The sequence below is a fragment of the Myotis daubentonii genome, chromosome 10 (genome assembly GCF_963259705.1).
Source record: "Myotis daubentonii chromosome 10, mMyoDau2.1, whole genome shotgun sequence".
NCBI lineage: Eukaryota > Metazoa > Chordata > Mammalia > Chiroptera > Vespertilionidae > Myotis > Myotis daubentonii.
The window spans coordinates 46224040-46242685 of NC_081849.1; the positions used below are offsets into that span (position 1 = coordinate 46224040).

The 18646-nt window shown below is 38.9% G+C and overlaps 1 protein-coding gene across 2 annotated transcripts in view; it reads left to right on the forward strand.

Annotated features, from left to right (window-relative positions):
• CDK14 (cyclin dependent kinase 14) overlaps positions 1-18646 on the forward strand; it is a 532130-nt gene that overhangs the window by 221478 nt on the left and 292006 nt on the right. For both annotated transcript variants that reach the window (XM_059712254.1, XM_059712255.1), the window contains one exon: positions 667-761. In XM_059712254.1, the coding sequence (XP_059568237.1) occupies positions 667-761 (95 nt within the window). The remainder of the gene's footprint in view (positions 1-666; positions 762-18646) is intronic.

Here is an 18646-nt window from a genome sequence, read left to right on the forward strand (position 1 = left end):
AGCAATACTAAATGTCTATACAGTCAACAACAGAGCTTCAAATTATACAAAGTAAAAACTGGTAGAATTTAAATGAGAAATTGAGAAATTTCCAACGACACTTGTGGACGTTAACGCTCCTCTTAGTCACTGATAGAAACTGTCACCCAGCAGGACCTAGCTGGCATTTATAGAACTCTCCACCCACCATCAGCCAAAGGTACAGCATGGGGCAAAAGCAGGTACAGTTATTTGTATGGAAAGTAATACAATAATTAATAAATAACAATATGAACACAAACTCTGTGTTTCCCGTACAACTGTAAACCTACCCGTGCCCCATTGCATACATTTGGCACATATATCAAACAAATTAAACTAGATCTGGCTGATAAAATGTAAGGGAATTGAAATCATACCCAGTATGTTCTCTGACTGTAATGGAATCTAACTAAAGATTAATAACAAATAGGTGGAATAACTGGGGAGGAGGAGGAGGAGGGAGGAAAGAGGGGAGAGCTTCATCTGACAAAAACCTGGTTCTCTGCCCTTGATTCTGAATTGTCAGTGGCTTGGGAAATCGGAAAATAGGTACATTTCATCTGACAATGTCCCAAAATGATAATGAAAGATATCAATTGATTGTAACCCATGATCAATTGTCTCTCTGTCCACTTTATTTTGCAGCCTCTCTGTTGAAAGGACTAAAGCATGCTAACATAGTGTTGCTTCATGACATCATCCACACCAAGGAGACGCTGACACTTGTGTTTGAATATGTGGTGAGTAAAATAAGAATTCAGATTTAATAGATATGAATAAAAATCTTATAGTGTTATCATAGAGTTTTATGTTTAGGTTGCTGTATTGAAATGAGTATTTTATCTGAGTACACAAGACTTGTAACTTTGCATCATTTTGGATGATATATATCTTTAAAAAATCCTTAAAAATGTTCATTTGAATTTTCATCATATGTGCTATCTATTTATAACCCTTGTTCCTAGAATACACTGTAACTTTTAGGTTTATTAAATAGGATTAAACAGCATGATGCTGATCATTCCATCAAAGGAAGTTCACAGACAATTAAAAATGTGGAGTTTTTATTTGGCAGGAAGGGCAGGATTTTTAACTTGGTTTTTCAAAAGCATCCTTATTAGGGTTTTTTTTTTTTTTTAAATTGTGGAGAAAAGCCTGATACTTACAATTTAGACTTCATAGTTTTTCCCCTCACTTGGTATTTCAGCTATTAATTAAAACTTCCCATTGCATAATACAATGTAATGATCTTATTGTGTTGAGAGTATAACTGCTAGAAGACTTGGATTTGAACTCATAATTAATCTTTCTCCATTTCTCTTAGAAAAACATATGGTATTTGTGTAGCTCCACTTCAGCATTTAACTGTGGAATCATGAAATGTAACCATGATAATTAGCATCTCAATTTTCACAGATGGATCTGAGAACATGTAATTTATAAGATACAAATGACATTGGTGGAGGCTTTTATTGAGAAGAATAGCTGTTGGTATTGTGAATGTATTAAGATCCGACTTGTAATTACCATACGACTTTAAAAAAAATTGAAATAGTTTTCATTTTTCCTTAAAGATATATAATAGAATGAATATTTGCAACATTTTTATCTTGCTAATGTCTGCCTGTGTCTATTTGTCATTTGAAAATTGTCTTATGAAGAAGCCATTTATCTTGTCTATTTACATATAAATGATAGATACATGTGAATAATATGGTAATGTGGCTACAAGGACAGCTAGAGCTGAGCAGTTGAATATATTACATGCTACCAAAAATGGATAGAGATTCACACATTAATGCAAGTATAATTTCCTTTGTTTAATCGATGATGTTGGAATCAATAATACATTCAGCTGATGTAGAACTGGAATGTAGAATTTTTGTTTCATATTTTCCAGTATGTCTAGTTGCAACATTTCAATTAAATCTAGATTTTTTTCCTTAGTATATAACTAACTTATGTATTGTTTTGTAGAAAAGATATCTCAAAAGTATACTTGCCCCCTTTCCCAAAACTGGATAATTAAATTAAAAGGAAGAAAAGTAGTTTGACACCTAAAATCAGTAACAGTGATAAAGAAACTAACAAAAATAACGTGAAAATATGTCCCTCAAGTCATAAAGGAAAATTAAATACATCTGTGAAGCTAAAAATGTACATAACAGATGCGATGTAATTTTCTGATTTTTCTGTGGAAGTTGTCACATAAAAGCAAAGAAATTCACTGTCTTGCAATATTTGCTAACCGATTAAGACCGACTTTTAAACAGTCATTCTTTTTTGTGTGAGTGAAATTATCTATGGTTCCAATTCTTGTGGCTACATTCCAGGTCCTCTTAAACAACCACACAATAGCGTGCACATATGCAGTACTCCACGGGCAACCTTTCATTCCTAACCTCTCTGTGGGAGTGAAGAGCTAGATGAACCTGTTCTCTCTTAGAGAATGAGGCAGGCTTGTGTCATTCATGGTTTATGATCGCCCTGCCCTGCCTCTTCAGTTCTCCACTCTATTTCCTCACTTTCCCATTGTTTCTAGGCCTTTCACCTTTCCATATTTCTTTGTCTGTCTTTTCTTATTCATCTGTCCTTTTGCTCTCTCTGGTGAAGCACTTTTTGCTGCTACAGCTGAAGTTTATTTGTTTGGTTTTTATTTATTTTTAAATACCATGTTTCAATGAATGTCTGAAATAAGAACCTTGTTACATATATAGCAAACCCTAAAATCAGCATCAAACATTTTAATCTACAATTTCCTGAACTTAATGATGATATTGCCACATTTCAGAATTGTTAACATCAAAGTAATCTTATAAAAAAATGTTGATTTTGTAGTTTCGTTTAATACATAGTACCTTTTCATGAGGGTGGGGAACGAGTAAGTTCAACGGTGTAAAAAAAAATCAACACATCATGCCCATTAAAATCCTAGATATAAAGGGAAAGTTAAATAATTTAAGATTCATTAGACATTATTGGATTTTTTTTCTTTGGATTAGAATGAATTAAGTGTTCAAGGGTTTTTTGAGGTACTTATATAAGTTGAGTTCCACAAAGTGAAAGATTATTAGTTATGATAGTTTATACATTGCATAATAGATTTCTTTTCTTTGCCTAGCTGCTTTCTATTATTCCTACCAATGACATATTAGGTTACATAAAAGCCTTCTGAGGGCCAGAATAATGAAACAAGTGATGAAAAGTTCGTGATGTTAAGGAATACTTGAGGAAATGACTTTGGAGGTCGTTACTAAGGTGATTTAGTGGATAACAGGCCATTGTTAATATTTCTTAAGTACTGTGAAGAGCTCCTACAACATCTGAAATATACTGTAGGTTCTTGTCCGTTTTCAAGGTGTGTAGATAGAGTGACCTGCAAGTTGAAGGTTGGAAACATTCTGGGGAATGTGCTACCCCGGCTGCTCATGTCTCACTCTTGCAACACGGGGCCCCGTCATGTGTGCTGTTTGGATACTACCTCCCTCCAGCTGTTCAGTGCGAAGGAGCACCATCATCCAGGGCGTGGCTCACTGAGCTTCAAAAGGCATCTGGTTTCATAATGGTCTAAAATATTGTTATAGCTTTCTTTTTTCTGCGTAGGTTTGAGACCTGGAAAAGAAAAACAGAAAGTAGCGAAAGTGCTAACACTGCTGTTTTCCCTACTTAAACAGAAAGTTAAGCATTTTAGTTTTTATTTTTTGCTAGAGACAAAAAGTGCCACATTTACCCTATTTAACACCATGCTGAAAAATTCAAAACAAATTCCATAAATGGAATTAAGAGTATTAATAGTAAACAGGCTATGTAAATATATATATTACTGGTAGCTGAAGTGCATAGCTATTCTGTTCTATTTTAAATTAAATGAGAGCAAAGTATGTGTAGCAGCACTTTTCATTACACACTTAATAATTATGTATCGGAAGAAAAGAAGTAAACTTATAGCTGATCATGATATTCATTGGGGCAATCATTTCATTTCTTCCACTGTGCTGTAAACTCATGAAAATGTTCCAGACTAATGTGCAAATTATGTCAAACAAAAATCTGTATTCCACATGAAACAAAACTGTCACTAAAAATCACAGTGATTTATGTATTACCAAAAATCATCTAATTTATTTTTATATTGTTTTACATTCTACAAAGCACTTTCTCATAAATGTTATTCCATTAGATTCCCTTTTTAGCCCTTTGAAGTATAGAAGGCATGTGATATTTGTTATCCAGTTTGTTATTGATGAGGAAAAATAATGCTCAGAGAGAATTCAGAACAGATTTACTAAAATCACTCAGCTAAGTTAAGGGTAAAGGGAAGACTTTAAGCCAAGTCTTCTGTGCCTTAAAATACTGGCCATTGCGTCTCAGCCTCAGCCTACTGGGGTTAACCAGCGGCATAGTTTGATGTGATGATCTGAGGTATGTGAGATGTTAGGATATGCAACTCTCCCCCGAACGTTCTATTCTGTCTTGTCACCCTGTCACACAATCTACCTAATTGTTTGGCTTCTCAGCCTCATACATCTTGATTTCTGTATCTATGAAGAATGCTTTCATTTGCATGATTTTATGACACATCTGTTCTGGAAAACTGTAGCTCTCCCTCAGCATTCTGGTTTCCAGATTAATCTATCCTGGCGCAATTGAACATTTTTTCTGCATTTCTATGAGGGAAAAAAAGCACATGTGCACATGTCCGTGCATATACAAACTTTAGGCGGGGGTGATCAGGGAAGGCTTGCTGAAAAAGTGAGAGGTATTCAGGTGAAAGTCTGAAGGAGGTGAAGGAGGAAGACATATATTTTGGGCAAGAGGATGCGATTCAGAGTTGTGTGGGGAGCAGCAGGGCCCCTGGGGCTGGAATGGAGCCACCAAGGGTGAGACACAGTCCAAAACGCACTGGGGTCTGGATTATGTCAGGCCTTATAAGGTTGTGTTTTAATGAATTTTGCTTTAACTCAAAAATGACATGGAAAGCCACCAAAGATGCTGGGCAGAGAAATGATCTGACCTGACTTATATTTTAATTGGATCTCTCCGGCTGCTTTCTTAAGACTAGGTGGGCAAGTTCTGAAACAGCGAGACCAGTCAAGTGGCTACTGCTAATACCTACGCATGAGATGAGGTCAGCAGTGGAGGTGATGAAAAGTGGTAGATTCTGGATATATTTTCAAGGTTTAGCTGGTAGCATTAGGCGCAGGATTTGAGAGATGAAGTGGAGTCAAGGGTGATGCCCAGGGTTTTGGCTTGAGTCACTACAGTCGTGCAGCTGCTATGAGGAGAGGTGGGGCAGACCGCAGGAGGAGCAGCATGGGCATGATGCCACTCAGTTTTAAATGCGCTAAGTTTGAGATGCCTGTTACAGATGCACATGGGGATGTCACAGGCGGTTGGAAACATGAGTCTGGAATTTAGCAGAGAGATCCAAGATAGAGATTTGGAAGTTGTCTGGGTTATAGATATTATTCAACAAGGAGTTTGGATGAGATCGCCAAGTATGGTAACTATTACATTGGTGGCTCTACATGAACCAGGCCTTAGGATACTCACACTCCTGTGTAGTCCTTGCCCCGTAGTCTAGGTTGGGTTTGTGACTTGCTCTAACCAGTGAAACAGCACGGCGGAAGTGACACTCTGACAGTTGTGGTCCCAGCTGCTTCTGTGTTACACTCTTGAGCATCCTGACCGACTGTGTTAGAATTCCAGTTGTCCTGCTGGAGAGACCATGTAGAGAGGGAGAGGCCATATACTATGTGGAGGAGAACAGAGAACCCAGAAGACAGTGTGAAGTTAGGCCCTAGATGTAGGACCCCAGGCAGGCTAGCTAAGTGCCAGACATGTGATTGAACAGGCTGCCTGGAGTTGGGGTCAAGGGGGAGCATTCCAGGTTCATAGGTATCACATGGACCTAGATGAGTTGTCCTGTCTATGCCTTTTCTGAATTCAACCCAAGAATCATGAGAAATAATAATAATGGTTGATTTCTTTAAAAAAAAATACGTTTTTATTGATTTTAGAGAGAGTGGAATGGAGAGGGATAGAAACATCATTCGGCTGCCACCTGCATGCCCCCTATTAGGTATCAAGCCTGAAACCCGGGCATGTGCCCTGACCTGGAAATGAACCAGCAACCTCTTGGTTCATGAGTTGAGGCTCAACCATTGAGCCACAGTAGCGTACGACAATGGTTGTTGTTTTAAGCCACTGAGTTTTGGGTTGTTTTTTTTATGCAGCAGTTAGTAACTAAAACACCATATGAGTGAATGAACTCAGAAAATGGACTGAACACTGGGGCACTTCAACATGAAGAGTCAAAGTGATGAGGAACAACCAGTGAAGGAAACTGAAAAGGAAACACCAGAGAGAAAGATTTCTCATGAGCTCAGATGAAACCATGTCAGCCAAGTCTCCGAGCCAAAGGGACTTGGGTTTCACAAGAGCAGGGGTGCTGCTCCAGTGCCCAGCAGAGTGTCTGGCATATAGTAGGTGGTTCGCAGATACCTTTTGTATGAATGAATGAGTGACATTTGAAACAGGAAGAGCAAGAGACTAATAGTTTTACTACTTAAAGCAAATCCTATCTAATAAAAGAGAAAAATGGTAATTGGCGTACGACGATACCCTTTTCATTGGCTAATCAGGGCTATATGCAAATTAACTGCCAACTATGATTGGCAGTTAACTGCCAACTAAGATTGGCAGTTAACTGCCAACAAGATGGCGGTTAATTTGCATATGTAGGCACAATGCAGGGAGGCGAAAGGGAAAGCAGGAAGAAGCCCCCTGCCACTGACAGTGATCAGAAACCCAGGGGGGAGCTAAGAGCTGGGGGGCAGGGCAAAGGCGGCCCCCCAGCCATGATCGGAGAATCAGGCGCCTTTGCCGCCCTGGCCAATGATAGCAGGAAGTAGGGGTGGAGCCAGCGATGGGAGCTGGGCACGGTCGAAGCTGGCAGTCCCAGGAGCTAGGGGTCCCTTGCCTGGGCCTAAAGCGGAGCCCACGATCACGGGGCCGCTGCAGCTGCGGGTCCCTACTGCCCGGGCCGGACACCTAGGCCAGAGGCGTTAGGCCTGGGCAGGGGCGGAGCCTGCAACCACGGGGAGCTGGGGGTCCCCTGCCCAGGCCTGACACCTCTGCCAGAGGCCTCAGGCCTGGTCAAGGGGCCGATCCGGTGATTGGTGATCGGAGGGTGATGAGGGTCAACTCCTCTGGCCGAGGCATCAGGCCTGGGTGGGGGGCGGAGCCGGGGATTGGGGGGATATGATGGTCAGAGGCGTCAGGCTTGGGCGGGGGGTGGAGCAAGCGATCAGAGGGAGATGGGGGTCCCCTGCCCAGGCATGATTCCTGGGCCAGAGGCCTCAGGCCTGGGCGGGGGCCAGAGCCAGTGATCAGGGGGAGATGGGGGTCCCCTGTCCAAGCCTGACACCTCTGGTGGAGGCGTCAGGCCTGGGCAAGGGGCCGATCAGGCGATCGGAGGGTGATGGGGGTCTATGCCTCTGGCGGAGGCGTCAGACCTGGGCAAGGGGCCGATCAGGCGATCGGAGGGTGATGGGGGTCTACGCCTCTGGCCGAGGCATCAGGCCTGGGCAAGGGGCCGATCCTGCGATTGGAGGGTGATGGGGGTCAACGCCTGAGGGCTCCCAGTATGTGAGAGGGGGCAGGCTGGGCTGAGGGACACTCCCCTCCCCACACACACCCAGTGCACGAATTTCGTGCACCGGGCCCCTAGTAACCTATAAAAACAGAACTACTTCATATTTTAAAATTTTTGTTTATTTTTCTATTTATCTTCCATCTTTATGTTTCTGTGTATATTCTTTTTTTTTTTCTCTCAAAACAAATATTCCTCCAACCAGAAGGTTTAGAACAAATATGAGTTCATAGTCGTAGAGCAGGCCTTACACATTGCCACCTTGTCCTGGCCGGTTTGGTTCAGTGGATAGAGCGTTGGCCTATGGACTGAAGGGTCCCAAGTTCAATTCCAGTCAAGGGCACATGCCCAGGTTGCAGGCTTGATCCCCAGTTGGAGGTGTGCAGGAGGCAGCCGATCAATGATTCTTACTTATCATTGATGTTTCTATCTCTCTCTTCATCCTTTCCTCTCTGAAATAAATAAAAATATTTAAAAAAAACACATTGCCACCTAGTTAAGTCAAAGGAATTAAAGTGCCTGACCACTCTGAATAAATGTACCAGTGGGAGTTCTCTGTTGCATGCAAAAGACATTCTCTTTGGCTGAATTAATCAGAAGCGTTTATTGAGAGGATGGCGTGTGGCTGACAGACCTGCTGGGAAGGCTTTAAAAATGGACAGGAATAGAGTGAGGCCTGAGAGCCAAAATCATGCTGTTGGACGGTGCACTGTGCACCTGCTGCCCCCAGGAGTGTGAGCTCAGACAGCCTCTCACTTCACTGGCTGGCTGCCCATGATGTCAAAATGGCACCTACCTTCTCCCTGCTTCTTTGGGTTGCTAGCTCCGAATGCTAAGTGAGCGTGGCTGTGTTTGGTTTGCTGACACTAGGTCACATGCCTGTGTTTTGACTGCAGGCCTCCGAGAGTGTCTGACCTTTTGGCTTTTGTAAAGGCAGGTGTTTCTTGCCTCCCACCCAAACTCATAAAGCTGGGGATTTTCCCATTGTAGGGAATACATTCAGATACAGGATACACTTCCCTCAGGTTTCTGCTCTTCCCAGCCTTCTTTCCCCCCAAAGAACACCTCATAAACATCTATAAGAGTAAGTCCATTATGTAGTCCCAGGTAAATTACATTTAGAATGTGAACAGAATTGTGGATTGTGGATTCATAGAACCATTGTTTATAATCTTTGAGAAATCATCAAGAATGAAGGTGAGCAAAAATAATGCTGATTTTTGAAGAGTGGCAGGGAACAAACTTCTGAATCTGTTGACAGATAAGCTTATTATAGGACATTAGTGAAATTCAGAAATAGATTTTCAGACATTAAAGTCTAATAATCTTCATTCCCTTCTAGTAAAAAACTGGTATTTCTGGATTTCAGCAAAGGTTATGACAGGGACTCTCATGAGATCCATATAAATAGAATAAAATTGAAATTCACTTGTTGGAAGATTATTATTCTTTCAGTGTATTGCTGGCTGAACAACTTCCCCCAAAGCCTATTGATTAATGAATTGACATCAGGGTGGATAAAAGTCTATTAGGGTATGCCAGAGGGCATTGTCCTTGCCCTTGTCCTATTTGATATTATCATTAATAACTCAGATAAAGAGATGGTGATGATGTGCTTGACTTATTTGTGTGTTATAGCTGGAAGCCATAATTAATATTTGGAGTGATGGAATCAAGGCTCAAAAAAGAATATGATGAAATGATGAGCTGAACCTACAAGGTGAATTGCTGTGGGGCTAAGTAAAATGGTCTACTTGGTTTGGAAAAAAAAAAAAAAAGCAGCCCAACCTAATACAGGAAAGCAGGGTGGAGGAAAGTTAACTGAAAAACAATTCATTTGTAAAAGACTGGTAATTTCTTTGGCTCAAAGAACACTAGCAAACAGGAGTGAGCACCGAGGAGGGCCAATACGATGGTGAGAGGGCTGTGAACAGTGTACAGTTGCGATTTTCAACCGGTGCTGCAGGAATTTTTAAAACATGCAATACCTGACTATTTAGTCAGGGCCACTGACTTCCTTTCCCTTGGATTGTCAAATAAAAAAATGATAACAGCCAACACAACAATAACCATTCTGTGTGAATGAATCAAAATCACACCTAATTTTTTTGTCAGATCGACAACCTATATATTTTTTTGGTGTGCGGCAGAATTTTAGTAATTAATATGTGCCAAGAGATGAAAAAGTTTGAAAATCACTATTGTACAACATGAAACCATTAAAGAGGCAGGAAACTAGTTCAGGAGAATTAAAGGCACACTGGAGAGCAGAGAAAAGGTAATGTATCTATTCCAGACAGAATAAGAAACCAACTGTGAGTTGTTACTTGAATTCAGTGCCTTGAAGAGCAATGAGCACCTTGTTACTAAAAGTAGAAGATACATGGATCCACATCAGAAATGCTGGAGGGAAGGTTTCTAACCTGTACTCTGTGCAGGGGACTGAAATGTGTGATTTAGCTATGCTATTTCATGTAGTCCCAACTGCAACCAGGAAGTAGGTCTGAGTTCCCTCCATGTGCAGGTGAGGAAATTCAGGCAAAGAGGTCAAATACAGTTTATTCACTTTTGACCAACATGGGTTTGAACTGTGTGGGTCCACTTATACACAGACTATTTCAATAAATACATACAGTACTGTAAATGTATTTTCTCTTCCTTAGACTTTTTTTAAAGAACAGTTTATTGATTTTTAGAGAGAGAGGAAGAGAGAGAAACATCAATGTGAGAGCACAACATTGATCATCTGTCTTCTGCACACACCCCGACTGGGGATTTATCCCACAACCTGGGCATGTGCCCTGACCTGGAATGGAACCAGCAGCCCCTTCGTGCATGGGACGATGCTCAACCAATTGAGCCACACTGGCCAGGGGTTCCTGAGAATTTTTAAAATAACATTTTATTTTTTCTAACTTGCTTTGTTGTGAGAATACAAGATATAACACAATATGTGTTAATCAACTGTTCATTATCAGGAAGGCTTTCTGTCAGCAGTAGGCTATTAGCAGTTAAGTTTTTGGGGAGTGAAAGTGGTAAGCAGAATTTCAGCTGTGCCGGGGACCAGCAGCCCTAAGCCCCATGTTGTTCAAGGTCTGCTGTACTCCATGCACACCCTTCCCAGTGGTTGCATCAGATCATTTCCTGTGTCAGCTTGGGAATCCAGGTAACTCCAAGTGTACATAGCAATGGACTGCCCACAGGTTTGTAACTGTTATGTAAATGCATCCCATTTGGCATAATTTTTGGAAGCAGAAAAGTGACTTGTTATGCTCATTCACTTAATAATTCACAATGGACATAAGACACTGGGGGATAGGGGAGGCTAGGGGACTGTCTAGGGCGGGGGGATAAAATGGACACATATGTAATACCCTTTGTAATACTTTAAGCAATAAATAAAAAAAAATAATTCATTTGTTCATTCATTCATTTTTTTTTCCTCCAGCAATATATGGGCTGTCTTCTCTGTACCAGGGGTAATCCTGAAACTCTAGAGATATAAATATATAGCCCTTATATTTAAAGGAGTTGAAATCCTATGGAGAACTGCAGTCTTAGATTAGATAATCTCTATGTGCCACTTAGGTTATAAATTACTGTCACGGATCTTCATGTGTCATGGGAGTACAACATATTTGTGTTTTAGTGAAAACAGTAGGAAAACTGGATTTGACTCACGGATTTTACTCTCTGGAAGGATTTCAAAAGTGTTTTCCTTTCATATATGGAGAGGTAGTTACACAGTGTAAAACTGTGATTCTATGTTCTGAAGAGATGGGTTGTCATTCAGAACCGCGTACCGAATGTGAACAGATGTAAAGGTTGTGGATGACTGAATGTGCAGGCAGCGTAAGATAGGAGAACGCCGAACCATAAGGAGAAGCTAAAGAAATGACAAGGAAACAAGCTAGCTTTCAATCGGTGCTCTGTTCTGAACTTCTCATTTTCTCTAATTGGTAGGATAAAGTCAATTAACTTCTTTTCTGTCCTTATCCCTAATGGCTTTTCCTCCTCTAATGAGGAATCGTGGTCTCTTCCAGTCATGTTCAACTGTGCTTGTTCACTATCCTGTTGGATAAGCGTTTAGGTTTTCTCTCTCTCTTTATATCATTCCTGTCTTCTCTATGTTCTAGTTTTATTTAATATGGTCGCCATCCTTATTAGGAATCATAGTTTGGTATTTTAATTCACATGATTTGTGATAGAAACACATCAGATCTCTAACGGTTGCTATAGTAAATGTTGGATTACCCACAAACACAGTTATGACAGTATTCCTCTATTGAGAATCCTTTTTTTTTTTTTTAATGAGAATACACTATGCTTTTATGAGCTTTAAAATTTTTAAATTATTTTTCTTACTTTAACTTTGAATTTTATTATTTAAACTTCTAGACATTTAATGGGGGACCTGATATATGTGTTATTTGCTGAGAATAGGCCGAAAAAAAAAAAAAAAAGACTGTCGGTAGAGGGAAATTACAGGGAGCATAACAGTTATAAAAAGAGAATTTCTTTAGAAAGAAAAGAACATATTTCACATATTAATTAGTTGTGTTTTTTTTTTCGATAGGAGTTATCTCCATTTTTCTTAAGAAAACGATAATCTTTTAAAAACTGTCCATGTTTCAGGGGGCAGGTGAAGGAATGATGCATTAAATGTAATAAGATTGGCAATAATGATAAGTTTGGAGAATTCAGAAAAATGGTCCAGTTAAGATATTAAAGCTGTCATTTACTGAAAGTACCCAAGATCAAGATGAAAGTGATCAATAATTCCAATTACCTTTATGTTATGTTTGAGTGGGCCATTAGTAATTGGAGAAAAAGAATCATCAGCAAATTTATCTCTAAGTGAGAAAATTTACATTATTGTATATCATACAAAATGGGGTGTCTGCAACTTCACCAATTTTCAGAATCAGTAATTTGATACATGCATATCCTTATAATCACCATTTAGGATTTTCTTTAATATCATTTTAATTATTGCTTGCATTTTAAGAATATTTAGTTAACATGTTTTAGTTAAATACGCATTTTTTTTTGCTTTTGTCAAGGGATATGAAACCCATTTCAGTTTTAAATCACTCATTCATTTTTGTTACTGTGATTGCTGATTTGGTGCAAGTTATGAATCACATGAATATAAATTCAATTAGTTCTATGGTTTGTTATGAAAAACAGCAGTTTTTACTTTCCACTCTTTTAGCTAATTCTTTAGGATTTTCCTCTGAATATCTAGCAAGACTTTCTTTTATTGCCACTTTTTGATTATTTGACATCATCCATTGATTCCTACAGTGGAAAACAGGAATTTAATGGACTCTTTTTTTCATCGCGTTATTAACTGGTACACCTAGTATTTGCATTATGTCGATATAAATCTTGATTGTAGTTGAGGTCTATAGTATATTGTGATCACTTTACTCCTTCAGTTCAGCTTTCGTTTCCTTGAAATTAATAATAGTTTCCCATTTTTTATTTCTGTCTGTAATTCAAGGCCTCCCCAAGCCTCTGCCTGGTTCATCTCCCTTTACTGATTTCCTGGGATGCCCTCCCCTCTCTTCTGGGCTGGGGCTCTTTTTTTCCCCTCCATCTCAAGTTGTTTTATTTTGGGGGGGACCGACTTTCTAATAGCTTCTCGGGAAAGAGTATGTGGATGATTTTTTTTTCTTTTGAGACATTGCATTTCTGAAAATATCATTTATACTCATGCTTGATTGACATTTTGGCTAGTTATAGAATTCTTGGTTGTAAACAATTCCATTAGAATTTCATTGGCATTGCTCCATTGTTGTCTAGTTTCTACTATTTGTTTAAAATACTCCTCTTTCCAGCGTTCTGAAATTTCATGATGAAGTAAGAAATAGATCAACATGCAAATTTATTTTCTTTGGATGTACCTTTTCAATTTGGAAACCCATGTCTTTCCAACCTTTTTAAAATATATAACCATTTTATTGAGATACAATTCACAAAGCAAAATTTACTCTTTTAAAGTGTATAATTCAGTGGGTTTTAGTATTGTCACAGAGTTTTGGGACTATTATTGCTACCTAATTTTAGAAAATTTCATGATCTTAAACAGAAGTCCCATACCCATTAGCAGTCACTTCAAATTCTCTACCCTTCTAAACCTTAGCAACCACTCAGTCTATTTTATGTCTCTACAGATTTGCCTGGACATTTCATATAAATGGAATCATTAACATGTGACTTTTCTGATAGGTTTCTTTCACTTAGCATGTTTTTTAAATTTATCCATGTTATAGCATGTATCAGTACTTTATTCTTTTCCTTGGTATCTATATATATAAAAGCCTAATGTGCAAAGTGTCCCCATGGGAGTTCGATCGCTTGCTATGATATGCGCTGACCACCAGGGGGTGGCGTGGAATGAAGGAAGACCCCGGCTGGCAGCCGAGGAAGGGAGGCCCCAGCCAGCAGCCTGCAGCCACTAGGGACCCTACCCGTGTGTGAATTTTGTGCACTGGGCTTCTAGTGGATGTATTACATTGGTTTATCCATTTATCAGTTGATATACATTTTGGTTGTTGATATACCTTTGGGCTGTTGCGAGTAGTGCTTCTATGAACATTTAAGTACAAGCATGACACACACACACACACATACACACACACACACAAAAGAGTAGAAGTGCTGAGTCATCAGATAACTCTCTTTAAGTTTGGAGGGACTGTCAGTCTGCTTTCTAAAGTGTATGTGCCATTTTACAATCTAACCAGCACTGTGTAGTGTTCAGTTTTTCCATACCCTTCCAATACTTGTTATTGTCTGTCTTTTTCATTACAGTGAGTGTTCAGTGGTTTCTCATTGTCATTTGGTTCACATTTCCTTCATGACTAAGCATGTTGAACATCTTTATTGTGCATATGTTCTTCTGTTCCAAAAAATTATCTTAAATTATTTTATTATGATTCCCTCCCTTCATTATCTCCTTTTTCTTTAGATCTTTTATTATGTAAAAGTTGGAACTCCTGGATTGCTCTTCTCATTTTTTTGTGTTTTGTCTCTTATTTTCTAATTATATTTTGCTTTAGCTCAATGTTAAGGGACATTTTCTCAACTTTGCTTTTCATCTATTCTATTCAAGTCTTTACATTTCACTATTATTAATTCCAAGATACCCTTTTGTTATAAAAATATTTCTATCTATTATCTATCTATCTATCTATCTATCTATCTATCTATCTATCTATCTATCTTTAATCCTTATCTGAGGACATGTTTTTATTGATTTTAGAGAGAGGGAATGGGAGAGGGAGAGAGAGAGAAATATCTGTGAGAGAAAAACATAAATTGATTGCCTCTCATACATGCCCTGACCCGGGAATTGAACCCATGACCCTCCGGTGCATGGGATGACACTCCAACCAACTGAGGCACATCAACCAGGGCTCAAAATACTCCATTTTATAATATTCTTTTCTTGTTTCAAGGTTAGAATGTCTTTCCTTAACTCACTGGAATTATTAATAGTCTTTTTGAGGCTTTTCTAACAGTTTATTCCTTGTTTCAACCAAGTTATTATTATTTTTTTCTTTCTGTTTGGTTTGGTCTCTGTCTTTAATATTATAGGCTGTGGTTTTTTATAGTTGTGGTTCTTGGCTCTCTAGTCAGACTTGAAAGTCGTGTGGTAACAACCTGATTGGGAGCTTCACATGTGTGGAGTGGCTGGTTCACCATGAATTTCACCATGAAAACTGACTAAGCCATTTTGTTGGGAAACTCTTGATATCAGTGTCCATCTTTCCCGCGGTGCAGTGACATCCCCATGAAGGTTCTTCTAAACCCCCACCTGGACGCAGAGGCCTAGCCTACAGTCTCTGGAAGTAGAATATGGGGCTAGGACCCCACACAATCCTCTGTTTTAGGGTGGTAATCCTTGTCCCTAACTGGTTGGGTTTCCTAATTCAGACATTCTCTGTTTTATACTTTCTGGGATTTGGAGAGGCAGTTATCTATGTAAGCAGGTTGGGAAGAGATCTAAGTATTGAATAGCTACAGAAAAGACTTTCAGCCAGTCTTTCATAATTTAGATCTCTTCATGTAGACCTTATATTCATTCCCACATCCTGGTGCCACCAACCCCTGAGCCTTTTGCTGTTGTGCATATAGAGCTGTGTAGGCTTTGCCCTCTGCCAGGTTAATAATCCATGTCGTGTGTGTTTTGTGATGCTAAACTTGCTATCTCTTTTGGCACTTCTGAATTTTGGTGAGTGGGGATTAAAGAGAGTGCAAAGTAGGTGCATGTGTTCAGTTTGCCATATTTCCCTTGGAATTTCATCCATTCTTAATACGTTTAAGGATGACAAATGCTTGAGCTTGTCATTGTGTATGCTACTGTGTGATTAGATACCTTTTCACTTTAATGGTTGTGAAGTATATAAATCTCTGCTATTTATCAATTGCCAGAATTTATCAAATGTGACAAGGCTATTGGAACTGAAGATGTTTGAATTAACTGTTGCTAGATTATGGTTCCATCAGGAAACTTTTAGGCATACGTGCAATATCCAAAATGTGAGCATGCCTTTATTAGTGTCCTGACTTGATGGAAAATATTTATGCTTGTTATGGTCTTTTAGCTGTTTTTTGTTATAATTTGTTATGATGATTGTGGGATGTCAATATACTGTAGAAAGGCACATCATACATTTGAGAGTATTTTAAAGCCAACAAGAACATTTTTACAATGTAAGGGTGTATATAAGGAAGTAAACAATGCTGAAGTTCTGATTTTAAAACTTAAGTACTAAGAATGTATAAATTGCTCATTTTGGAGGCTCATTGTGTTTTTTGAGTGCTGTATATGATTGGAAACCTCTTTTTTAGAAAATGAACTTAGTGTTTTACATTAACATCAAACTTCAAGTGAGTAATTTGCTCCTTTCTCACTGGCAGATACAAGTCCAGGTACAAATCCCTAACAGATGCTCATGCCTCATTTCTATTTTATAATTCAGGGACAGAAAAACGAATTTGTTATGGCAGTTATTTGCTAAGTAAGAATTTTCCATCTTCTGGTTTTTCCCTTTTTTTTTTTTTTTGAATATGTGATCTTCATTTTAAAGTTTTGGATCTCAGTTATTGGCTTTCATTTCAACCATTGTCAGGGGCATTTGGAACATAAAGCTGGTTCTCTTTTTTCCTTCTATTTCTGTATCCTTCCCTCCCCCCCCCCCATATGTTTTTATGTGATTTTTAGAGATAGAGGAAACAAGAGGGAGAAAGAGAGGGGGGGAAACATCAATGAGAGAGAGAAAAACATTGATTGATTGCTTCCGATACCTATCCCAACTGGGGATGGAACTCGCAACCTGGGTATATGCTCTGACCAGGAATCGAACATTTAAACAGGATGGTGCTCAATCAACTGAACCACACTGGCCAGGGCTCTTAACCTTTTTTTCTTTTTTTTTTTCTTTTCTTGAATAAGGAAGTTAGAATCAACAAGGAAAGGCAGAATGTTGAGTATCTTAACTAGAATTTTTGGAAATATATTGAGGAAAGATATCTAATTCTAACAAGATAGAAAGTCAGCAATGCTGAGGGAAAGAGGAAGCAGAGAGATGATTAACAAAAAATATTTATTAGAAGAAAAGACTAAGAAATTTTTTTTTTTTTTTATGTAATCAGATTTCACCTGAGTAAAAATACCATGAACTGAGTGGTATGTTGTAAAGGGTTACAGGTCATGATGATCACTGTCTTCTGTCATCATGCCCTTTGTGTAAGATGAATAGGAAGCTCCTCTCCCTGAGGTCAGGGGCTGGGTTTCTCATCTGGTGTTCCTCATAGTACAATTAGAGGAAGAACTCTGTAAATCTTTGCCAAATTGGTATAGTTATTTCTACAGAATAACTATATAGAATATTCTGTGTGTGTGTGTGTGTGTGTGTGATGAGTGTAGATCACTTTTCAAGATTTCTGTTAAAGCATTGTTACATATTGTGACAAACAAATATGGGGACTATTCCCCTCATTTAAAGAAGCACTACAGGAAATATGGGCACCACAATGCTTGCAGTTGTCAGCAATCCCAGGTCTGTCTCAGCTGCAGAGACTGATTTTTAAAAAAAAATATTTTTATTGATTTCAGAGAGGAAGGGAGAGGGAGAGAGAGATAGAAACACCAATGATGAGAGCGAATCATTGATTGGCTGCCTCCCGCAGGCCCCACACTGAGGACCAAGCGTGCAACGAACCATGACCTCCTGGATTATAGGTCGATGATCAACCACTGAGCCACGCTGGCAGGGCCAGAGATTGATTTTGAATGAGGTCAAGCCTTTCCTCAAATGTCCTGTATCTGGTGACTCTATGAGGTAGGGGTACAAAGGCCTGCTCATGTCTGCCCAAGCAAGGTGGCATGGCGTTACTGGCCTGCTTGCAGTTGGACTTTCTTTGTTCAGTCCTGCTTCCTTCTCCTTCCTTTCACCTAATAAACATATTGTATCCCTCTACATAATCAGCATATTGTACCCCAGACTCCGTCTGGAGAACCCACCTGATGACATACTGTCATAAAGATTAATTTAAAAATACAGTCTCACCCTTTAATTTAACAAGGACTTGTTTTGTTTCAGGGAAGTTACTATTAGAATATGGGGTTCTGGCCTAAGTGTCCAAGTATACCAGATATTATACTAGAAAAAAATAGTCGAGTTCAGAGTGGAAAAGAAATAATATGGTTTAGCAAGAATTTCTAAAAAAGTTAACTTTGATTAGCAGTAATTGAATTCATAAAATTGTAGCATCCTTTTGAAGTTACTAAATTCTTGACAAAATGTCCTATTAAAATTTAATGAAAATATATTCATATATGTCATCTAATATTCTTACTATATATTATTAGTGAAAAAAGATGAGTGTGATTTGCTTCCTATAGAAAACTATTATTATTCCCTAATATTCAGATCCCAACATCTGCAGGAAGATTGA